The following is a 25372-nucleotide window of genomic DNA, read 5'->3' as shown; positions in this document are numbered from 1 at the left end:
AGGGGTTTTTCAAATATGTCAGAGTCTACTGCTCAGTGGAGAAGGTGAGCTGGTACCAGTAGATGATAGGAAGGCAGAGCTGCTCAGTGCCTACTTTGCTTCAGTCTTCTCCCAAAAAATAACACGTGACACGTTGATTAGTGAAGTTACCATAGACAATAAAGCAGGAGGGATGCAGATCAACATAAGTGAAGAACACGTCACAGATCTTCTGACCAGTCTGAATAAATTCAAATCAGCAGGGCTGGATGCTATTCACCTGAGGATACTGAAGGAATTAGCTGAAGAAATCTCGGAGCCACTAGCAATAATATTTACAAACTCAGGGATGACAGGAGAGGTCCTGGACAACTGGAGAAGGACTAACGTGGTACCTATATTTAAAAAACAGGAAAAGGAGGAGCCAAGAAACTATAGACCAGTCAGCCTGGCTTTGATACCTGGGAAGTTACTAGAGTGATGTATGAAACATTCAATTTGCAAATACCTGGAGATGAAGGGGTAATCACAAGGCCACCCCTAGACCAAATGGTACCCCAAGCAAGGAGTGTCTTTGGTTCCCCCACCCCATTTGTTTCCCATCAGATTTGTCCCTTGCTGCAAACTAGATTGCAATTGAGCTTTTTGCTTTCTATAATGAGCTCTGAAGGCTCCTTCTGGGGCATCTTTTATTTTCTACGGGGAAAACAAAGAGTATTAGGGAGAACAAAAGTCTCTGTTCCACAGTCTTAGAAAGTCATCCAATATTACATGTTAAACATGGCAAAAGAATCAATCTTTTATATTGTTGCACAGATAGAGGTTCAATAGATGTCTCTGGCATCTCATTAAATATGTCCTTTATTAGTAGCTACTTACACTCAAGTCTTAAAACACAAGTACTCTTTAATAATTACACAGTAAAACAAGGTTCACGGTTCACAATATTGCAGCTGGGCTCTCATTTCACTTCAGTTTGTTCTTATATCTCACTGATTGACTATTGACGCCTCACCCCTTATATACCCATGAGGGCATGGCGGACAACATTCTAGGAGGTTCAAGGAAAATGTAGTTCTCAGAAAGTCTGGAAGGTTCCATGAGATTCTACAAAGGTCCGGAACATTCTAGGACAGTGGTTCTCAAACTTTCGTACTGAAGACCCTTTTCACATAGCAAACCTCTGAGTGCGACCACCTCAATAAATTGAAAAACACTTCTGAATATATTTAACACCATTATAAACGCTGATGGCAAAGCGGTGTCGGGGTGGAGGCTGACAGCTCCTGACCTCCCATGTAATAACTTCACGACCCCTGAGGGGTCCCGACCCTCAGTTTGAGAACTCCTGTTCTAGGAGGTTAGTGAAAAATGAATCCACATACGGAATACCTGAAACATGTTATTTCAGACATTCAACTTTCCCTTTTGTGGCTAACAACAAAAACAATCCCCCAAGCCCAGTGCCCCCCAAGCCCTGCATCTCAGGCAGTCACCTGGGTCGCTTGCCCCTAAATCCGGCCCTGGGTAATCACTGACAGTCAGCATGGATTTACCAAGAACAACTGATGCCAAACCAGCTTAATTTCCTTCAACAGGGTAACTGATTTGGTGGATAGGGGGAACGTGGTGGACATAATTAAGGCTACAAGTTTGTCACGGAGGTCATGGAAGTCACAGATTTGGTGACTTTTCGGGATCTCTGTGACTTCTGCAACGGTTGGTGCGGCTGGACCGGGGGCCGCCTGAGCAGCTCGGACAGCTCCAGGGCCAGCCCCACTGGCTGCTGCTGGGGCAGTCTTGGGCCACTGCCCCCTGCCCCAGAAGGAGCAGGAGTTTGGATGTTGTGGGAGGGGGCTCAGAGCTAGGGGTTGGGGCGCAGGAGGAGGTGAGGGCTCTGGGCGGCGCTTACCTTGGAAGTCTCCCTGGAAGCAGTGACATGTCCCTCCCTGAGTTCCCAGCTCTACATGCTGCCTCCAACTGAAGGCACCGCCCCCACAGCTCCCATTGGCTGCAATTCCTGGCCAATGGGAGCTGCGGGAGGGACATGCCACTGCTTCTGGGGAGACCCCCAAGGTAAGCGCCACCCAGAGCCCTCGAGGAGCCGGGTAGGAAGCCTGCCAGCCCCACCAACCTTGCTCCTCCACTGCACCAGTGGGAGTCCCAGGCCACACACCACCTCCCGCTCCCAACATCAGCAGGGGTCTCGGGCTGCTCCCTTTGAGCACTGTGGCACCCCCTGGATTGCCCCCCTGAGCTCTCACAGCACCCCCAGGCTGACCTCCCCCCTACAAGATTTAGTCAGGGGTATATAGTACAAGTCATGGACATGTCATGGGTCGTAAATTTTTGTTTACTGCCCCTGATCTGTCCATGACTTTTACGAAAAATACCTGTGACTAAAACATAGCCTTAGACATCATATACCTGGACCTCAGCAAGGCTTTTGATACAGTCCCATATGGCACTTCGATAAAACTGGAGAAATGCGGGCTCAACAAAACTACCATTAAGTGGATACATACTTGGTTAAACAACCACAAACAAAGAACAGGAGTACTTATGGCACCTTAGAGAATAACAAATTTATTTCAGTATGAGCTTTCATGAGCTACAGCTCACTTCTTTGGATGCACCTGAAGAACTGAGCTGTAGCTCACGAAAGCTCATGCTGAAATAAATTTGTTAGTCTCTAAGGTGCCACAAGTACTCCTGTTCTTTTTGCGGATACAGACTAACACGGCTGCTACTCTGAAACCACACAAACAAAGAGTGACTATTAATGGAACGATGTTGGATTGGAGGGAGGTGTCAAGTACTGTTTCACAGGGATCTGTTGTGGGTCCAGAGTTGTTTAACATCTTTATTAATGACCTGGATGTAGGTACAGAGAGCACACTGATCAAGTTTGCAGATGATAAAAAGTGAGGGTTGCCAGTACTTTGGAGGATAGAGCTAAAATTCAAAGGGCTCTTGATAGACTGGGAGAACTGGGCTATAGACAAAAAAATGAAATTCAACAGACAAACTTAAGGTGCTACTCTTAGGGAAGAAAAACCAAATGCATAAGTACAGAATGGGGGGCTGGCAGGGCTGGTGCTACCATTTAGGCTACCTAGGCAGTCGCTTAGGGCGCTAGGATTCAGGGGGCGCCATTTTCCTCGGCAGCGACCGCGGCAGCTGGATCTTCAGCCGCCCCGGTCACCGCTGGCATTTAGGAGGAGGGAGCTGGGGCAGGGGAGCACGGGGAGGGCCGCCTGCAGCAAGTAAGGGGGGGCGGTATGCAGGTGAATTCCCTGCCCCAGCTCACCCCTGCCCTGCCTCCTCCCCGAGCACACCGCGGCTGCTTCACTTCTCCCCACTCCCAGGCTTGCGATGCCTAAGCTGATTGGCACCACAAGCCTGGGAGGAGGGAGAAGTGAAGCAGCGACGGAGTGCTTGGGGTGCTCATGTGTGGAGCAGGGGTGAGCTGAGGCAGGGGGGTGCCTCAGGGCGGAGAAGGGGAGCTGCCATGGGGAGGGTGCCTCAGGGTGGGGCGTAGGGAGGGGGAGGGCGCAAGGTGGAAGTTTCGCCTAGGGCGCGAAACATCCTTGCACCAGCCCTGACTGCTGGGAAGGATTTGGGAGTTGTGGTGCACCACAGTTTGAACATGAGTCAGCAATGAGCTGCTGTCGCAAAAAAGACCAAACACACTATTAGCCTGCATTTACCTGCAAGTCAAGGGGAACAACCATACCACTCTACTCAGTGCTGGCTAGGCCTCAGCTGGAGTACTGTGTCCAGTTTTGGTCATCAATATATGGAAAGGATGTAGAGAAACTGGAAAGGAGCCAGAGATGAGTGACAAAGATGATCAAAGGGATGGAATGCAAGCCACACGAGCGAAGGCTGAAGGAACTGGGCATGTTTAGTATGGAAAAGAGGAGATTAAGGGGGGACATGATACCGGTCTTCAGATACTTGAAAGGCTGCTATAAAAAAGATGGAGAAAAGTTGTTCTCTTTTGCCACAGAGGGCAGAACAAGAGGCAATGGGTTCAAATTACAGCATAGCTGATTTAGATTAAATCTCAGGAAAAACTTCTTAATGGTAAGAACAGTAGGATAATGGAACAGATGCCTCAGTAGGCCGTGGAAGCTCCTTCACTGGAGATTTTCAAAAGGAGGCTAGACAGCCATTGGTCTGGGGTGGTTTAGACGCAACAAATCCTGCGCCTTGGCAGGGGGTTAGACTAGATGACCCTTGTGGTCCATGATTCTAGAGCATCCTCTTCCTCACATACACCACAAGAGAGGTTCCTGTTTTATATTGTGGCTCTATCAGTGTCAAAACACAGCGGCCTCACATGACCACAGTCCGGCAAGATTTTGACACCACTGAGTCAGAGTCAGATCCTAGCCCTGAATTCATAATGAGATACCAATGTGGGGAGTGTGGCATGCATACTGAACTAGTTTCAATTAGATTCCAGCCTAGAGAGCATTTCTTCAGGGAAAAGCAGAAAATAAAAACCAACAACAACAAAACCAACCAAAACAACCCTTCTTAGTAAGAAAAACTGAGATCCAGATCCCCACTGGTGAAAATGGGAATAGCTCCCATGACTTCAGTGGAGAAGTGCTGATTTACACCAGCAGAGGACCTGGCCCCGTTGACCGCAATGGAGCAGTGCTGATTTACACCAGCTGAAAACCTGGCCCCACTGACCGCAACGGAGCAATGCTGATATTCACCAGCCGAGGATCTGGCCCCACTGTCCGCAATGGAGCACTGCTGATTTACACCAGCCAAGGCCCTGGCCCCACTGTCCGCAATGGAGCAGTGCTGATTTACACCAGCTGAGGCCCTGGGCCCACTGATCGCAATGGAGCAATTCTGATTTACATCATCCGAGGACCTGGCCGCAATGGGAAGCTGAATTGGCTTCTAGGTTGCTTGGCTTTTATTCTGTGAACTCCAGCACTTTTGGTAGTAGCTTAAGTATGTTCCTCCCCTGGGGGATCTGCACAAGAATGTGGCTGAGCTGTTCTCCTCTCCCCCCCGCCCCGTTCCTCCCCCTCCCCGCCCCCGCCTCCTGCCGTAGGTGAAGCCAAACTGAAGGATGGTTAGATTCTCCCTCGAGGAACAACATTCTTCAGTTATGAAATCGTCCCAGCCTCTTTTTCCCTAGCCGAGCCTGGCTACTGCACGACGGCAGGATCCGGGCCCCATCCTGGCACACACACTCTGCCTGACCGCAGTGGGTGCTGCAGGGGCAGATTATAGGCTTCCTTCAAGCCAGCATATAACCACAGGCATCTCAGAAGGCAGTGTGGGGCGGCAGAGCCCTGTGTCTGAGGTATGTCTACACTGCAGTCAGAGATGGGACTGGATCTAGCTTGGCTGTAGCTAGCTGCAATAACAATGGCAGCACAGGCCCACCTGGGATCCTGGGTGCATACTCAGGTGGCCAGCCTATGCTGCCATGCAGGCCAATTGAGAAGAAGTCTGGGGCCTTGGTTTATCCTGTATCCTGGGGCCCCTCCAATTTCATCCCCATTTCATGCCTTATTATTGATGTTTTGAGGGGGCCTCCCTGAGCTTGGGCTCTGGTACAATTGTCCCCCGTCTCCCCCTTTTCACTCTTCTCATCAGCCCTGCTGCCATGGCTCCCCTGGTATTGGTATTGGAGCTCGCTAGATGAAAGCTAGCGTGGGTATGTCTACATGGGCTGCAATCACACATCGGACTGCAGTGTAGATGTACCCTGAGAGCTGGAGGCATTCCACGTGCCGTTTATGAAGGTATCAGGAATTAGGGAGGTCTGGTGTGATGAAGGTACTGGACGAGAATTTAGTAAACCTGAGTTCAGTTCCCAGACTCCTTGAGGGACCCTGGGCGAGTCACTTAGGTCTTGTCCACACTAGAAAGTTCAACCCCCCCCAGCGTGACTGACATTAGATCAATATGAATGTGCTCTCTACCAGCATAGCTATTCCTGTAGGGGAAGGGGCATTACTATTCTGATATGAATCATCTTTAAAAGTTCATCCACTCTAGGGATTTTGCCAGTATAACTAGTTTGATAAAAATCATTCCTCCGACCAACATAACTTTACAGGTAAAAACCATATAGACTAGACCTTAATACAGTTTCCCATCTGTAACCTGGGGCTTTCCCATCTGTAACCTTTGGCTTTCTTTTCCATGTGCGTGTACAATGCCTACCACAAGAGAGCCCTTATTTTGGTTAGTGTTTCTAGATACTAATATATGAATGTAATGTGAGAAGAGCTCTGTGTAAGCTCGAAATCTTGTCTCTTTCACCAATGGAAGCTGGCTCAATCTAAGATATTACCTTGTCTCTCTCCAATCAATAATGATACAGATATTATTTTCAGTATACTGCTGTGATGCACTCCGGGAATTTTATAAAGTTCACCACGACAGGATCCAAAACTCTTCTGAATTACACAGTAGGATAAAAACAACATCTAGCCCCGACACCTTCTGATCGCAAGTGACAGTGGATCTTGGCCTGAGGTGAACTTAATCAGCTCAACTATATAAACAGACTTTAGAATGGTCTCCCTGAAATGTATCCTAGAGGCTGCCTTGCACTACTGACATGAGGTCAACTGGCGTTGCTCTGGCTTTCAGACAAGCTAATTTCAGTGGGAGGAGTGTCGGTCCTTTTGGGAACCTGTCACAGTGTCTTTAACTGCACACCAAAAGGATTACTTCCAGGTCTGTACTGCTGCTATCCTGAAGGCGCAGCAGACTTTGTTGGATATTCCTATACAGCAGTGAGGGTCAGAGAGTCCAGCTTCATTATCTCCGGGGAGGTCAAATGCAAAGCAATCTTGCCTTTCAGCTGAACTTATTCGCGCTAATCTAAAATTAAGGGCCTGATCCTGTTCCCACTGAAATCAGTGGGAGCCAGACTGGGCCCTAAAAGCCAGGATGCAAAGCAGAATAAAACAGTTGCTTTTGCTCCAAAAGAGGCATCTAACATATGGGACAAGGCCCTGATCCAGCTCCCATTCAAGTCAATGGAAAGACTTCCAATGGGAGTTGGATCCGAATCTATTTAGCCAGGCAGGCCCCCAGTATCTATCTATCTATCCCCATTCACCTTATCTATCTATCTATGAATTTATCTAGTGCCCAACACCAAAATCTAGAAACTATAAGCACAATCAGTTCTGAAAGGGGAACCCATTAATCCTGGACAGTTAGCTGATTCCCACTTTGATATCATTGATGATGATGTTAAATAAAATCATCCGTAACAATCACTGTCACAAGGAAGGGCCGCCGGGGGGGGGGGGAGAGAGTGGCAAGTGGGGCAATTTGCCCCAGGCCCCAGGTCCCACAGGGGCCCCCACAAGAATATAGTATTCTATAATATTGCAACTTTTTTTTATGGAAGGGGGCCCCAAAATTGCTTTGCCTCAGGCCCCCTGAATCCTCTGGGCGGCCCTGCCACAAGGCTCAGTCAGATGCCACCCGACTGCTCAATATCAATGCCGTGTATCATTTCCCCTTTGCGTACAGCCCTTCGGTGGGGTTTCAGCCTGCCTGACAGCATGCCAGGCCAAGCCAGTCTGCAATCACTGACAGACTATCAGATCGGGCGTGAAATGACATTCGGTTGGAATGGAATCCAGAGGGCCAGCTCTATCAATGGAAATAGCTGCTGCATTAACAATCCAAGCCTATAGGAGAAGACTAGATGATTCAGGGCCCCTGACAATGCCAGCTCTCTAGGTCACCTGTCCAACTCCAGCCCCGGCTGTGCAGTAAGTGAAAATTGTTACCTCTTGAGGAGTGCTTGGTAGCCTGTATGAAGGAGTTGGGAGGTCTAAGTCCTCTTCCCAGTGGGCCCACTGCTGTTGGCCATCTCATCGGAGAGGCCCAGGGCTGAACGGGTGTTGGGACTGAATTGGCCTCTCTGCTCTAATGATGGCCTCTCTGCCTCAGGCCGGAAGTGCATAGGTGGCATGCTAGGTGGCGAAAACCTGCATGGTATTTTATACCAGCTCAAAAGAAAAGGCCACGACAAATGATACCAACTACAAGATGGGTTTCAGTGTCTATTTGCTGCTCATAGTCCACATGCATCAGCATTGCTTGCCTTATAGCTCAGCACTCACCTTTATCTAGCACAGGCCCAAATATGGCCAAGCTGTCATTAACGGTGGTGCAATTCCACCTCCTCCCACGGAACTGGTGCTGGCACTCCTGGATCCCGATCTTGACCCCTTCTGCCACGCTGGGCATGATCTCCACATAGTTCCGACAGAAGCGCAGCTGCTTCGGGACCAGCCCTGGGATGCTGCCGCAGAGGATGGGCTGAGTCCCCAGGGAGGAATACTGGTGACCGATGGCCAAGGACCTAGAAGAGAAAACACAGTCGTTTTCAGGCTGACTCCGCTTCTTGCACTGCTTGTTACCAGTTACAGCTACGGGGACAAAACACTTTCAGTTCCTCAGCCCACTCTGCCCACCAATAAATGTCCCAGTTCCTGATCCCTCCCCACAGAGAATGGCGTCATCTACCTCTTTAATCCCCAATGAAGAGCCCCACCATACCCCCTTCCCTGAACTAGGTCTTGTCTGTATGGGGACACTCAGGAAAACTAAAGTGAATTAGTTAAACTGCATTAAAGCCCTATGTGGACACACTTATTCAGAATTAAAGTGACCTGAATTAAGGTCTGGTCTACAGAAAACAAGGGATGGTTTGCAGAATATCCAGACATCATAATGACACTTGCATTCAAAATAGATGGGTAGATAGAGAGATGGGTAGACATACAGCTAGTTAAATAGATTTAAATATGCTCTTATGAGTGCTCCTAACAACCACCTAGAATAGATTATTACAACGAAAAGGATTTTTTAATTCAAATTTCCTTTTCGCCTTTGATTTAGTTTCTTTGTTTACTTTTCTGCCCTGAACGTGAAACTATGCTGGTCAGTTTCTCTTTTTGTTTAAACACACCTTGGCTACCGGGTTTTCATTCAGGACTAGCTTGTTGTGTTTGGGCCACCTCCATGGCAGAAAAAGTTTGTCTGTTTTTAAAAAAAGATTATTTGCACTGAAATTGTAAAAAAAAATGACAATAATTTTATCTATGCCGATGGGGATAACTGCACTGCTGTACCTCCCAGAGGTGTTGTGAGTATAAATGCATTACGGAGGGTCAGGTGCTCAGAGACTGTGGTAATGAGGCCATGTTTCACCTGAAATCGATTCTTTTCTTAACTAGGATAAAAGTTGAGTTAGAAGGTGTCACAGGCGGGCTGGCCTTTTTAAGGGGCGACTGACCCAGCCTCACCAACGCCGCCCAGCTGAGGCCTGAGGAGCCCCGGGTCCTTAGAAAGGCCAGTAGGAGCGCAACAGAGCTGGTGAAGTGCAATGAGCAGGGAGGATTCTGTAGTAGGCTCTGGGTTAGGGCAAGGACCCAGAGATGCTGAGAGAGGTGAGGACAAGCCTCTGGGAACTGCAGCTTATGATGGGTAGGAGAACTTCTTTATTTTGACATTTTCCCCCCAAATTTCTGTTGAACCAATAAATTGTGTGCTGAGGCATGGCCCTGGCCTGGGACTGATCATTTCTGCGCTGTGGAGAAAGCCCGACAATTGACAGAAGGCGTTAGATAACATGTGCTAACCCTCCCATCTGGCTTCAACTCAACCAGCTAGCACGTTAAAGCCTACATGGCCTTGTGTTAGACTAGAGGTGTTAGTGCATGTGATTAACATGTCCCAACAACACATCCCTAAATCCTAGTCAAAGACAAACCTTTGGGGACTAATTTATAGATTCCAAGGCCAGAAGAGACCATTGTGATCACCATGTCTGGCCTGCCGTATAACCACAGGCCATAGACCTCCCCCCAAATGACTCCTAGAGTGGATCCTTTGGAAAACCATCTGATTGGGCTTTAAAAATGGTCAGTGGTAGAGGCTCCACCATGACCTTGGATCCTCAATGTATTCAGGCGCCTCACTCCTGAGGCATTAAGCCTCAGTGGGCATTAAGCGTTTCAATACCTTTGAGGATTTGGTCCTAAAGACTCCATCCAATATCCACTGAAGTCAATGCAAGCCCTTCCTCTGACTGCAAGGGGCATTGGCTCAGAGGCACTAACTTTCTATTTCCGCTGGGGTGCTTGACCCCTGCTCCACCCCAAGCTCCACCCCAGGTTCTGCCACAGGTTGCACCCCACCTTTTCCTGCACCCACTCTGCCCCCGTCCCACCACTTCCTGCCTCCTCTTCACTCCCACCCCAACTCTTCCCATCCCATTCCGCCCGCTCCCTCGAGCATGCCCCGTCCTCATTCCGCCTCCTCCTGCCCCCACTCCTCTCAGCACTTCCTGCGTGCCACTGAAAAGCTGATCACTGGCGGGTGGGAGGGGCTGGGGAGTAGTGGGAGGAGCTGATTGGCGGGGCCCACCAGCAGGTGGGAGGGCCTGGGGAGTAGGGGGAGGAGCTGATTGGCGGGGCCCACCAGCAGGTGGGAGGGACTGGGGAGTAGGGGGAGGAGCTGATTGGCGGGGCCCACCAGCAGATGGGAGGGACTGGGGAGTAGGGGGAGGAGCTGATTGGAGAGGCTGCTGGTAGTGCTAAGCTCTCACTATTTTTTTTCCGAGGGTGCTCCAGCAGACCACCCACAGAGTTGGCGCTTATGCATTAGCTGAAGCCCTAAGGCTTTCATCCAGCTACTATTGAAGTCAATGGCAAAGTTCCCATTGACTTCAATGGTTCAGGGCCATCTCCCAAGGGGCTTCATCCCATTCCTATTGAAGTCACTGGAGGCTTTCCATATATTTGAACGGGAGCTACATCAGGTCTGAAGAGCCCAATCCTGTCTAGTTAGACTCATGCTAATAATCCTAGCTAGCTCATGCCAGCCCCCACATTTTGAACCCGCTGGGACTAGTGAGAGTAAGGGACTAGCCATAGGAATAAGAGTTTGCCAGGTCACTCCCTTTATACTGCTGCTGGAAAGATCAGCTATGGTACAAATCTTGGTAGAAATCATTCTAAATGAAAATATATTTGCTTTTCACACAGCTCCTTCCTTAATATGTAAAGAAACATCCATGCTTTTCTCTGGCTATGTGGCAGCCACAGAAGGCAGCTTTCAGCAGCTGTGAGCAGCATAACCATGTCCCCGAGGTGTTATCAGCCGCTAAGATGGTATAATGTAAACTTGGTATTTCATTGGTGAACTGGGCAGTCACTTGATCTCCAGCGGGAGAATTGTGAATAGATTCTCTTAACTTTCTGTCCATCATGCACATTTCAGTAAAGCTCCTTTAAACTGTTATCTTCCTAAATCACTTCAAGACTCTGACGCACAATTGCTCCAATCACAGCACTTTCCATCAGCCTCTCTCTAATGTGTCTAATATTTAAACAAAACCACTTGATCTCTGTCTACAAAAAGTTTACCTGCTTCTGCCACACAGAAGCACCAGGTTCTTTCAGTGTCACATCCTTTTCTTTGTTGTCTTTGGCCGTATGGAGTAAGCGATGTGCCAAGCTCAGAAACAAGCATACCAACAAAAAAGTTGAGAAACGTTTGGATAAACCCCTGAAATTCAGACACTCGCATCAAGGTTAGCCAAAGCTTTTGAGGTCTGCTAGCTCCCAACACCCATCCTTCTCACTATTCCCAGCACCAGCTCCCTTCTTCTCCATCCTCAACTCTTTCTTCTTGTCCTGATCCCAAGCAGGCCTTCTACATTTTGGCAATATTGAGAATATAGTGGGTAGGGGGAGACGCTTTTCAAATTTGGTGTTTTCTCTTGGTTAGGATGTGTGGTGTTCAGTAAATCCTTGAGTGCCCTCTGGGATCTAGCCATCCATTGTCTCCAAATCTCCTGCATTTCATGGCTTCCCGGAACATGTTGCCAACTCTCCTCTTGTCATTAGAAAAGCACTAGAACTTGAGAGATTTGTAAATGTTGAGCCTCAGAACAGGTTCTACTCAAATTTGGGGTGGGGAGAAGGTTTGAGAGGTTTTTCTTCAAATTAGTTTGCCCATCCGCACTCTTAATTTAAGAGAAGCCTGGAATATCCATTCCTGTGAGCAGTCTAAACAAAGACAATACAATACTATTCTGTATTTTCACAACCAATGTTCTTAGTTTATCTTTAACCTTTACCTATCCTAAAGTGTATAATTCAATCCATAATGACCATTTTTCTTTGCAAATACACCACTCTTCTTACTCAAATCAACTGAATCTGCACCTCCAAGCAGTGAGTGGTTGATCTAAGTGCTCAATCCCCATCTCTATCCACCACACCAGACACCATTTTCAGAGCTCTGCTTCTAGGATCAAATTGCTCCAGAAAAAGAGAGTTCTGTCTATGCTACAGAACTTATGAGCTGGTCAACACTATAAAATTAAGTCAACTTAGCTACGTCACTCCAGGGTGTGAAAAAGTCACTCGCCTGAGAGATGTAGTTAAGCCCTGGTGTAGATACTACTAGATCAATGGAAGAATTCTTCCGTCAACCTAGCTTCTGCCTCTTGGAGAGGTAGATTTACTTCTGCCACTGTAGTAAGTGTCTTCACTACAGCACCGAAGCTGTGCCACTGTAGCATTTCTAATGTAGACATGCCCTTTGCTGGTATAGCTCAACTCATCAGAGGGTCAATGCAGCAACTTTCAGAGTCACCAACTTCCTGCTAGAGCTTTCCAAAGTTCTTGCCAAACCAATAACAGTCTGTAGAGGGAAATAAACCCTATCACTGCCCGCTTAGCACATATCACCATGAACTCTTTGTATTGTCTATTTGCCATTCAGGACCAAGAGCGCCTTCACTGGCTCCAACCATTACTAAGATACCCTCACTGGAAGTCCCTGGGAGCCACCAGCCATTAGCAAAATAGTTGCCTTTATAAAATATTATACAGCCAGGGTGAAATTCTCCCCTATGGAGAGGGCCTATCACAAGGCCAATGCACAACTTACATCGAACGTAAGCTTTGTTTTGAGAACCAAGCAACACAAGTGACACTAATAATTCTGATTCCTAGATTTAAGTCAATCCCAGTGTCTAGCAAGCACCTGAACTCGCTGGAGTGGGACCTGCTTACATTGGTGTGTATTTAACCAACTGTATCTTAATTTGCCGTGTATCCTTTTCGTACAGGTACCTCTGAGTTTTCTCCCATGCTGCTGTCTTTGCATCGGATCCCTGCAAGAGGTAACCTGCCTCTCCTCCTTCAGATCTCTCCTCATGACCCACTTACCTTCCCAAATGCAGACCCCCACTCCTCTCCCTGCCTAACGTTCTCTCTCCTTCTGCCACGTCTATCTTAGGGCCCAATCATATTTCCTTGATCCACACAAGTATGGGATCCTCTTTGCTTGGGTCTGACCCCTCCTGTCTGGCAGAGGACAGGTTAAGGGAGGAGTGGCCAGGCTAAGAAGATGCACATGATTCCTCTACCCCCAAAGAGCCCTGTGAAAATCACGGCACAAAGGTAACACGAGGAGCATTTGGGGAGGGTGAGAGCCAGCTGTGAAAGTCCTGATAGTGAGGATCCCAGCCTGCCAGGGACAAGGGGGATGAGGAGCTGATGTGGAGGCTCACACACCCTCCTCTCAGATAGCCATAGCCTCCTACAGATGCCTCAGGACCTGTGGAGATCTCAGGGAAGCCATGGGGCTTGTGGGCCAGACCCAAGGTGAGAGAACCATTCAGGATGCACTTTGAGAGAAGAACCCTATGGAGATTTCATCCTTTTCAGTTCTCACCCTCTCTCCCATGGAAAAGGTAACAATCAAGTCCTTATATTGATAGATCATCCAGGGCATGGACCTTTCATATCACCTTAGTCTGTAAAGCACCATACACAGCGACAACTGTCAATGTGTTTTCCTGGTACCAAAGCAGCAGAGTATGCAGGAAAGCTACCAGTAGTTAATAGGGACACCTAATTCCATTATACAGCGTTTAAACAGCGCTGTTTTCAGTGCCATAATCCTAGCAAAGGGGAGCCTCTAAAGGTTGGGAGGTTCAGTTGAGGCAAGCATCTCAACATGCAGACATTCAAAGACTGAAATGGATATTTACCAGCATAAGGATGTTCTTGGGAAAAACAGAGCCCGGAAAAAGAATGGCCCTGTGAGGTCTCCATGAATGGAAACTCCATGAACGGAAGACAACAATGGCAGGTCTGTGCGCAGTGGATGATGGGACAGAAGCCACAATTTGTCTCTTTCCTTGCCCCATTCCCTCTAATAAAAAAGTGTTGATTCCGAGTCTCCATGAAAGAATGTACCCACTGTGCTGGCTTCAGGAAACTCAAATGGCATGGTGATGGACCCCCCCCCTTATAAAAACACAGACTGGCAGATAGCTAGACAGACAGATGGAGCTATTTGGAATATGGCAATTATTTTCTACAGGAATTTTTGAATTTTTTAAAAAAATATTTTCTGTGGAATAAAAATTTCTGTTTTCTGACAAAAAATAAAAAATGTTTGAAAACTGTTTTGGGCAACCTCTCCCCCCATTTTTTAAATATAAAATGCTTGTTGCTCATGGGGGGGAATAGATTTGGTTGCTATTTTTTCATTAAAAAAAGAAAATTTGGGCCAAAATTAAAATTTTCCATGAAAAATTTAGTTTTTGGTTTAAAAGCCTTGTTTTGAAAAAAAAAGTTTTGATTAAAAAATAACAGCTCTCAGAGACAGTGTGGCTGCCAGATACATGTGAAATATTAAATATTACATTAAAATCAATTTGAGCTTTTCAGTTCTACATCCTGTCCCCAATAAAATACAATCCGTGTTTTACAAATAATCATAGAATCATGGAATCATAAAAATGTATGCTTGGAAGGGACCTCAAGAGGTCACCTAGTGCATTTCCTCATGCTGAGATAGGATTAATTATACCTAGACAGCCCTTGAGAGGTGTTTATCTAACATGCTTTTTAAAAACCTCTGCTGATGAGGATTCCACAACCTTCCCAGGTAACCGGTTCCATTGCTTAAATATCCTTACAGTTAGAATTTTTTCCCTAATATCTAACCTAAATCTCCCTTGATGCAAAGTAAGCCAGATAGGGGAGGGGTAGCTGAGTGGTTTGAGCATTGGCCTGCTAAACCCAGGGTTGTGGGCTCAATTGTTGAGGGGGCCATTTAGGGATCTAGGGCAAAAATCTGTCTGGGGATTAGTCCTGCTTTGAGCAGGGAGTTGGAGTAGATGACCTCCTGAGGTCCCTTCTGACCATGTATTGTATAATTATTTCTTGCTCTATTCTGAGTGGACATGGAAAAAACTGGTCACCATCCTCTTTATAGCAACCGTTTACATATTTGAAGACAGTCATTATGTCCCCCCTCAGCCTTCTCCTCTCCAGACTAAGTGTGCCCAATCCTTTCATCCTTTCTTCAAAGCTCAGGTTTCTCTGAATCTCTTATCATTTTTGTTACTCACCTCTAGACCCATTCGAGTTTGTCCACACCTTTCTTAAGGTGTGATGCTCAGAACTGGACACAGCACTGCTGCTGAGGCCTCAGCAGTGCCAAATAGAGCTGGAGAATTACCTACCATGTCTTACATATGACCCTCCTGTTAATATGTCCCAGAATTGCATTTGCCTTTTGTGCAACTGCATCACTTTGCTGACATACCCCCTTCCACTCGAAGGGTGAGGTGTATTTCTTTGACTTGTACCCAGGACTGGCGCTAGGGGTTTGAGCGCCCTAGGCGGACGGCAATTTCGCCACCCCGAGCGCTGGTCCCGCGGCTCCGGTGGAGCTGCCGCAGTGGTGCCTGCGGAGGGTCCAGTGCTCCGTGGCTTGGGTGGAGCTGCTGCAGTCGTGCCTGTGGGAGGTCCACCAGAGTCACGCGAGCAGCTGACCGTCCGCAGGCATGACTGCGGCAGCTCCACCGGAGTTGCGGAGCATTGGATCCTCCTCAGGCACCACTGCGGCAGCTCCACCGGAGCCGCCTGCCGCCCCCTCCGGCAAAAAGGCGCCCACCAATTATTCTGGCGCCCTAGGCGATTGCCTAGGCTGCCTAAATGGTAGCGCTGGCCCTGCTTGTACCTTTTTAAATAATTCAGACAAATGTAAGTTCTAGTTCTACTGCTCTTAGAAGTTCTGAGGAAATTCACAATAGACTAAGGTGATTTCAGATACCTGATCTTTACTCTCATAAAATAGGCCTGAACATGGGTGAGCCACGGAAGAGTGAGAACGGCAGGAAGTAGTCTGGGAGTGGAGCATGGGCGGGGCACACCAGGCTGTTTGGAGAGGCTCAGCCTCCCCCGGCCTATGATACCCACTGCCCATGGGCAGGGCCGGCTCCAGGCACCAGCATAGCAAGCAGGTGCCTGGGGTGGCCAATGGAAAAGAGCGGCATGTCTGGCTCTTCGGCAGCAATTCAGCGGCAGGTCCCTCAGTCCCTCTCGGAGGGAAGGAACTGCCACTAAATTGCCGCCGAAAAACGAAGCAGCGGCGGTAGAGCTGCAACCGAAGTGTCGCCAATCACGATCACGGCTTTTTGTCTGTTTTTTTTTCCGCTGCTTGGGATGGAAAAATGCTGGAGCCGGCCCTGCCCATAGGCCTTAAGTGATTTAAGTTACTGATTTATATATAGGTAGGGCCCTATCAAATTCACAGCCATGAAAAATGCATCACAGACCATGAAATCTGGTCTCCCACTGTGAAATCTGGTCTTTTGTGTGTTTTTACCCTGTACTATATGGATTTCCTGGGGGAAACCAGTGTTTCTCAAATTGAGGGTCCTGACCCAAAGGATTGCAAGGTTATTTTAGGAGGAGCTGCAGTATTGCCATCCTGACTTCTGCGGTGCTGCCTTCAAAGCTGGGCAGCCAAAGAGTGGTGGGTGTTGCCCAGGCACCCAGCTCTGAAGGCAGTGCCCAGCCACCAGCAGCGGTGCAGAAGTAGGGGTGGCAATGCCATACCATGCCATCCTTACTTCTGCACTGCTGCTGGCGGTGGCTCTGTCTTCAGAGCTGGGATCCTGGCCAGCAGCTGCTGCTCTCCAGCCACCAGCTCTGACAGCAGCACCACCGCCAGCAGCAGCGCAGAAGTAAGGGTGGCAGTACTGCAACCTGCCCACAATAAACTTGCAAAGCTCCCCCTCCCTTTTGAGTCAGGACCCCTACAATTACAACACTGTGAAATTTCAGATCTAAATAGCTGAAATCATGAAATTTATGATTTTTAAAATCCTATGACTGTGCAGTTGACCAAAATGGACTCTGAATTTGATAGGGCCCTATATATAGACACATACAAATATGTACCAGGGATGCTGTAACAGGTGGGAACAGGGCCCCATCACTTTCTACCGGCCATAAGGGTGAGTGACACGGGGAGGGGGCAGAGAGGAGTGAGCAAGGGGCAGGGTCTTGGGGGAAGGGGCATTGTGGGAACAGGGCCTCGGGGGAAAAGGCAGTGCGAGGGTGGGGACTTAGGGAGAAGGGGTGGTGTAGGAGCAGAGCCTCTGGGAGAAGAGCAATGAAGGGACAGGGTGCCGGTGGCCCCCCACTTTTAGGAAGCTTCCACTGCTCCTGGTATGTACATAGTACTATGTATGGGTCTGATTGTACAAACACTTATGCATGTAGGTACCTTCAGTTCCACAAGTGCTTACATCACCCTTTCCCTGCTCCAACAACAACATGTATGTAGTGCCTTTCAACAGAGGATCTCTAAGTACTTTCAACAAAGGAGACATAGGAAACACTTCACTGACCACTGAAATACAACTACCTCTGGTGTGGAATGTGGCAGCCATTTAACAGCGCACAACAACAGTACCCAACAGATTGGATCTGGAAGTGGAGAATACTATACTCAGCTAAAAGTTCAAGTGGACTGGAAGGAGGCAGAATTCTTTATACTGAGATTTGGCCAGGAGAATTAATTCCAACAGGAACTAAAGACCATCACAAAGATCACCACTTCCCACTCCAAGTGCAAGGTGCATTGGACTGCACCTTCTCTAGTATTAACCTATAGCAAATATGCATGTGTGTGTGTGTATTCTAAAAATGTGCATGTGTGTGTGCATATTCTAAAATAAATGTCCAGAACAAAACACTCCACTGCACGCAGTTTTCCCACAGGGGAGCGGATGAGACAACAAACATGTGAGGAAAGTTAGTCACATTGCTTAATGAATGACTTGAAGATGCTCAGATCCAATGGTGTTGAGCACAATGTAAGATTACAATAGAATAGGACACCAGAATTAACAGCCTGGCTTCTTGCAAAAAGTGCCTGGAGCTCTTTAATTACCATAGGCAATTAGGTCTTCTCTTTTACATATGAACTGAAAGACAGCGGCTTAGTGGCCCCTCAAGCCACACCAAGGACAATTACAATGGCATCACCTATACAACATTCTACCTTTAGTTGGGGATTGGTCCTGCTTTGAGCAGGGGATTGGACTAGATACGTCCTGAGGTCCCTTCCAACCCTGATATTCTAGGATTCTATTCTATGATTCTATACCTGGCCCTGCTCTTCTACCTCACTTTTGAGGCTGAGAACTTCTGCTTAGCTTGAGAGAACTGCTAACTCCCTAGCACAAGGTATTATAGTTGTACTCTCCTTAATGTTTCAATCTGCCACCTACACCGCAGTTTATGAGAGCTGTAAATCTCATGGTTATAATGACCTCACATAATGATGTTGCTGATGAATAAATTTACCCAGGATGAACAAACTATGGGCACAACTGTTACTTGCAGCTGAAAGCAGCGTTCACGCGAACAGTTTTGCTGCTTTGCCTCATGCCATTTCCTAACCTACAAACATCTTTTTTTTTCCCCGCAGTATGTAGAAAACGTGTCCTTCTGAGGGCTTACAATGCAAAGCCCACACCTGGCTCATTGGACAACACTCCCATCTATGCACAGAAAATTCCCAAACCTTAGCACTACTTTTTATGGAAATGAGGCAGATTTTCAGAAATATGGGAACCCCTCCTCCCCACAAACATCCACATATTGGGTGCAAAATTTAAAAACACTTAAGAGATTTAGGCACTTAGGGCCAGACCTTTAAAGGTGTTTAGATGCCTATCACTGAAATCAATGGGAGTTAGGCATGTAAATGTCATTAAAAATTTGGCCCGTAGGAATCTAAATCTCCTTGACAGTTAGTGAGATTTAGGCTCCACAGACCCAGATCCTCAAAGGTATTTAGGTGCCCAATTCCAATTGATTTAAACAGGAGTTAGGCATGTCAGACCTTTGAGGATTTGGGCCTTGCACTTGAAAAAAATGGGACGTTGGCTCCTAAATCACTTAGACAGTTTAACCCTAAGGCTACGAAGTGGCTAAGTCACTTTTGTAATGAGATCTATAGATGAAACCCACTATGCAAGACCTAGGCATTACAGTGATGATGATGATGATGATGAAAATTTAACTCAATTTCCTCATAGTTCTGCACTAAGCCATGTATATTTCATACTCAGTCCACCGCAGATGGCTTTTTAAAGCTACGTTTTGCACATCCAGAATGCACACTCGCTAATGTCGGAAAGCGACTTCTTTGGTATTAACTGAGTCATCAGGCTTAGGAAATGTGTGATCTCACGCTACACTGTTCTCCTAGAAAAATAACAAATTGATTTCTTTCTTACAGGCTATGGCATGCTATATAATTGAAGACATTGCCTTGTCAACTCAGACCGGTCTGACCAACTTGAGACATCGCTTACAGCTGTTTACAGAACCATAACATTTCCTTCTCTTTGTTTTCCCTCCCTTTTGCGCTCTCTCTTTCCCAGATGAACTCCTACCAATGACTTAAGTCCTAGCAAGTCATGAAATATTGCTACGGAAAACTAAGGGAGAGGCCTTGATTAAGGACAGCATCCCAATTCAAGAGTGCAGTCAAGCACTTGCTTAATTTTAATATTTGAAAGGACTTAAGCACCTGCTTAAAACTGAGCCCTGTTTAAGTGCTTTGCTGAATCAGGGCCTATATGAGGAACATTTTGTGTGTTAAGGGGTTGCGTGTTTTTCTAATGATTGGTATTGAGCTAAAGAGTCTAAATTGCAGCCCTGGAGGCTGGATTCCTCTTTATATCCACAGAAGAGTATTGCCGATTTCGCCTACTCCTGCACTGCTCCTGAACCATGACTTAGAAGGACCGCTGCCACGGATGGCATGAGAATGGGCTCTCCAGGGTCATTCAACCCTTGGCCTCTCTGCTGAGGCTGCCAGTCAACAAGTCAATTTGACCACTTTGCCCCCAAACTATCTCTGCCTGTTTTCCCATGCTACCCCTCTGCTTGGGCTTAGAGACGACCTGTGCTTGCCAATAGTGTGGGGCGCAGATGGAGGGCAGCTGGCTTCAGCATCATTACTGAACACACTCTGTCCATGTGAGTATTCTCAGTACAAGCCAAGCAGCAAATCTTGGGGCGGGGGGGGGGGGAAGGGGAAGAGTGTGACCTCGTGTTTATACGCAACAATGCACCTGTCACTAATAACAAGTTCTTTACTCAGGAGGCTACATGTGAATTGTTTACTGAATTTGAGATTGGTGGAGCACACATAGAGACTTTATAGGGTTATTTCCTACAGACATACATAATTAAAATGAAAGAAAAATGTTACAAAACAAGGAAAATACAACATGTCCCCTCTACATTGTGTGTACTCCTGACCTGACCCTTAGAAGTGAAGATGGAAAGAAAAGTAAGTGGAGAGACCATCATGAATGGAGATGACATTTGGACTGCCAACCACTTGTGATCCCAACTAAAGGTTGGCCATACACCCTATTTTATACCTTTTCCTCAACACCTACACATGTTTGGTGACTATATTTACACTGTTTTCCGGCATAGCTGTCTGGGAAACCATAACTGTAGTTCCAATTGTTGCATCAATCCATGAGTCAATATTTCCAACATGTTCCTGTGGCTACCTCATGATTTCACATACTAAAAATCACCCCTGCACATCCACCCCCAAAAATCCATTCTTTCATGGTTCTACAGTATATTTGTTTATCACAAGCTACATATGGCTAAATCTTATAACCATAGGTCACTTACTTATGCTAACTTCTGTGCTACTTCGTGTTAACTAATATATAACTACAAGGCTTCAGTTCATGGCCAAGCCTACCTTAACATTAATGTGTATACTGGACATTTTCCTACTTGCATTTCAGCTCTATTGGCTTCCGACAATCAATTTTGCAAATAATATGTAAATTAAACTTGCCTCATGTCTTCTCCAGAATCAGGACATGAGTCACAGGTCAATGGACTCCGTTCCCAGCCCTGCTCTAACGAGTCACTGCCCCTCTTTCCATTCAACCCCCTCCTAAAGACTCAGGACTGATTCTCGTTTACACAACGTTGACACTGCAATCCTGGGGGGCGGAGGAGGGGGAATGGTTGCAACACAGATAGACGGACCTGAGCTCGCTTTAATCTAACGAGCTCAGGCACCAGTAGAAGTGAAGCTGTGGCAGCACAAGCTAGAGAAACCCCCCCGGCACCTTGTGTAGTTTCACTGCTGTTGTCACTCATGTTAGCTAGATGAAAGCTAGCTCAGGTACGTCCACAGATGCTGCAGTCACGCCTCCGATGGCAGTGTTGATGTATCCTTAGCCTACTTTACACAGCTCTGGCAGGGTAAAGGGTCTGTACTTATAATTTAGGTCAACATCCCCGACGGCATAGCTATATCAGGCTACCTCCCAGGGTAGATGCAGCTAGGGCAACAGACATATGCTTCTGTCACCCGCAGTTACCGTCATTTGGGGAGGTGGTGCTCCTACAGTGATGAAAGATCCCCTTCCACTGGTGTCAGCTGTGTCTACAGTAGGGGTTTATGGGGCACAGCTACAATGGTACAGCCATGCTGATAGAGTCACTGTAGTATAGACGTACTCTGGGCTCAAAGGGGGCAAATCAAAGGGCTTTGATTTGGGGGTTCTGCTCTGGAGAGTCTGGAGGCCAGCCAGCTAGGTGCTGCACAAACATAGTCAATGCCAGTTCTCGCCCCCCAAAGCGGCCAGTTCATGCGTTTGTCCCATATTCGTTTTGTCCTCCCTGCAAAGTAAGATGAGAGTGTTTGGATCCGCCTTTCGCCCACAGCCTGGGCTTGCTCTGGGGAAGAGCTGTGTTGGTTGCGATTTCACAGCTGCTCTGGCCAAGGAGAAGGTGGGTCCTCTCATTTGTGTCAGGGTGGTGGTATATATCTCACAGACAAGGGTTCTTAAACTTTTCTACAGGGTGGGCTATGTCTTAATGGAGATATTTTCTGTGGACACTTCCCTTCCCACTCACTATAGCCTGGGCCACCTCTCTTACCCTTTGTGATCATATAACAGCCTTATGGCAATACAATCACTTACTCATGTGGGAAAGTTACATTACAGCTGGTCAGGGAAGTGGGGATTTTCCTTGCAAAAAAACCCCCAAACCTGCCCAAAACAAACACAAAAATTAGTTTTCTGGGGGGGGTTATGAAACCCCAAAATGTCTTTGACAAAAATGAATTTTTGGGGGGTAAAATTTGCATTATGCCAAGAAACTCGTTTCTGTTAGGAAAAAAGCCTCAGTCATAGAATCATAGAAATATAGGAGTGGATGGGACCTTCATAGGTCATCTAGTCCAGTTCCTGGCCTCATGGCAGGACTAAGTATTATCTCGACCATCCCTGACAGGTGTGTGTGTGTGTGTCTAACCTGCTCTTAAAAACCTCCAAAGATGGAGATTCCACAACCTCCCTAGATCATTTGGTCCAGTGCTTAACCACTCTGACAGTCAGGACATTTTTCCAAATGTCCAACCTAAATCTCTCGTGCTGCAATTTAAGCCCATTGTCCTGCCCTCAGTGGATAAAGAGAAAAATTCATCACCCTTCTCTTTATAACAATCTTAGATACCTGAAGGCTGTTATCATGTCCTCCCTCAGTCTTCTTTTCTCCATCCTAAACAATCCCAATTTTTCCAATCTTTCCTCATAGGTCATGTTTTCTAGACCTTTCATTACTTTTGTCACTCTCCTCCAGACTGTCTCCAATTTATCATCTTTTCCAAAGTGTAGTGCCGAGAACTGGACACAGTACTCCAGTTGAGGCCTCGGTGATTTGACAATGTTCAGACAGCCCTGAGTAACATTAGGAAAGTATTGAGTGTATTTGCAGCTGTCTCTGAATGCAATTTAGCAGCTGGAAATAAGGAGGAGCCAGTGCCCTGTGACAAGCCAACTCTCCACAGGCCACCAACAAATACTCTTCATATAACCAGGTCATCTATGGACCACAGAATGGATTAGCGGGCAGAGTGCAGAAGAAGTGGTCAAAGCTGCATGATAAATACCATTTGTCACAAGGCTCTGCTGTAGTTATATAGCTATAGATAGGGTGTAAAACTGCTTTGGGAGGGGCCCTCTGAGATAAAAGTTTTTATTAAATGGCATATAGGAAGAAGAGGGGAAATTAAATTCACTTCCTAGAATGAGGCCACCGCTGTTGAGGGAAGCATGATTAATCTTAGTGGAACGGGCAGCTCAGATGGAACATTGAGGCACCCGATGGCCTCTGATCAGGTGAGGAAATTTCAGGCACGGTCAGCTTCCATCTACGTTAAACATCCCAATGTCCTATGCCCATTTAGTTGCAAACCCCTTCTCACGTTGCTGAACATACCAGCTATTGTCCCAACTGATCTCAGTGGAACATTGCTGGAGGGTGGGAGGCGTGGCAGGGGACGAGCAGGTGAAGGGCTAATGTGTATACTACAGGCTGATGTCTCTGGAGTGGTCAGAGTTTCCCTCATGCCTACTAGCTCAGTGGTTTGAGTATTGGCCTGCTAAACCCAGGGTTGTGAGTTCAGTTCTTCAGGGGGCAAAAACCTTTCGGGGAATTGGTCCTGCTTTGAGCAGGGTTGGACTAGATGATCTCCTGAGGTCCCTTCCAACTCTGATATTCATAGCCCTGCGCAAGTGTCTTCACACCTGGTGACTCAGCAATGCAATTGCTTGGCATGCCTGGCTGGATGGTTTTACAGGGATCTGGTAAACCCGAATCCTAATGACAATGCTAGCCGGTGAGTCAGTGCCTCACGCAGCAGTCGTTGGGTGCTGGTGAAACCGGGGAAGATGGCTGGCATGAGAGAGGGAGAGTGCGGGAGGGAGCTGAGGACAGCAAGAATTAGAAGAAAATGGGGGAGGGGATCGGGTGCCATGTGTGGAGACTGGGAGAACCAACCCAAATGTCTGAGCTGGAAACTGGAGGGTGAACATGGAGACAGGGAAGGCAAAGGAAGCGATGTCTAATGGGGTACGGGCAGGTGGTTTCCCCATCAGCATTCAGAACAAGAAGCAGCCAGCAGCGGGGACTTTCATGGGGCTGCATCAAATCGGAGTCGTGCTCACAGTGCTTTTCCTACAGCCTCTTAGAGTTAATGATTTCTTTCCTCAAGCAGCTGTGGGAAGGCAGGCAGCCTGCCAGATAGCGATCGATTAGCAGATGGCTGCTCACTATCAGGCAGAGATACCAGCTTGGACACGCAGAGGGGAAGCAGCCAAGAGTTTTGTAAAGCAATCCCAGCCTTCTGCTGGGAGCTCCTGTGCCAAAGCATCTCGTGTGTTTACTTTAAAACCCTCCTCCTGCTAATAATAATCATAACAAAAAGCTCCAGGGTCAATGGGTTTGACAGATAGATTTTCCCTAGCGTGGGTTTCTTCTTGTCACCCGCAGAACTGATGTGCTTGGGGGGTTACACAAGGTTAATCATAATTCGGCTTCTCAGGAGGCCTGACTGATGACAACGGCCTATGGGAGGGAAGCGTCCCTGGGGGAAACAGAAGCATACTCCAGATCTCAGGTGGGGACACTGCTTGGCTGTGCATGCTAGCCCAGCCCACTTCTGCTTGGGGCACACTAAATGTTTGTTTTACATAAATTGATTATTCCCTGCTCATTTGATTAGTACATGTTAGTGTCAAATTTCTGTACATAAACTCCTTCATCCCATAACATTTCTTAATTTTACATTTTAAATTCTTCGTGGACGTGAAGGATTTCGCCATGATGATGAAATCCTCAGGTGCCCCTTGAAGCAAGAGTTAAGGATCAGGCTCCTAATCTTTGAGCTTGTTTCCACAGTGGAGTAATGCACTATGGGGTATGGCGTGGGGCTCATTAATTAGTCCCTGTTGGTGCCCAGTGCTGTTTGAAACAGTCTCCACTAAGTGCACTAAGGACCTTTCAGTGTGCACCATGGGTCCACATGGACCAATTAGAAGTCACACCTCTATTGTCCCCCTTGCCACACTGTTTAGACAAGCTCTTTGGAAACACTCAAGCGTTTGTAAAATGTACGCATGATACACAGAATACCTCGCAGT

At 47.3% G+C, this 25372-nt stretch overlaps 1 protein-coding gene across 3 annotated transcripts in view; it reads right to left on the bottom strand.

The window, feature by feature from the left end:
- WNT3A (Wnt family member 3A) overlaps nucleotides 1-25372 on the bottom strand; it is a 179187-nt gene that overhangs the window by 51440 nt on the left and 102375 nt on the right. For all 3 annotated transcript variants that reach the window (XM_050942753.1, XM_050942751.1, XM_050942752.1), the window contains exon 2: nucleotides 8115-8356. In XM_050942753.1, coding sequence (XP_050798710.1) covers nucleotides 8115-8241 — 127 coding nt within the window. In that variant the 5' untranslated portion in view covers nucleotides 8242-8356. The remainder of the gene's footprint in view (nucleotides 1-8114; nucleotides 8357-25372) is intronic.

This window comes from Gopherus flavomarginatus, chromosome 2 (genome assembly GCF_025201925.1).
Source record: "Gopherus flavomarginatus isolate rGopFla2 chromosome 2, rGopFla2.mat.asm, whole genome shotgun sequence".
Taxonomy (NCBI): Eukaryota; Metazoa; Chordata; order Testudines; family Testudinidae; genus Gopherus; species Gopherus flavomarginatus.
Note: the sequence above shows the minus strand (reverse complement) of the source record. Positions and strands in the feature narration are given on the sequence as shown.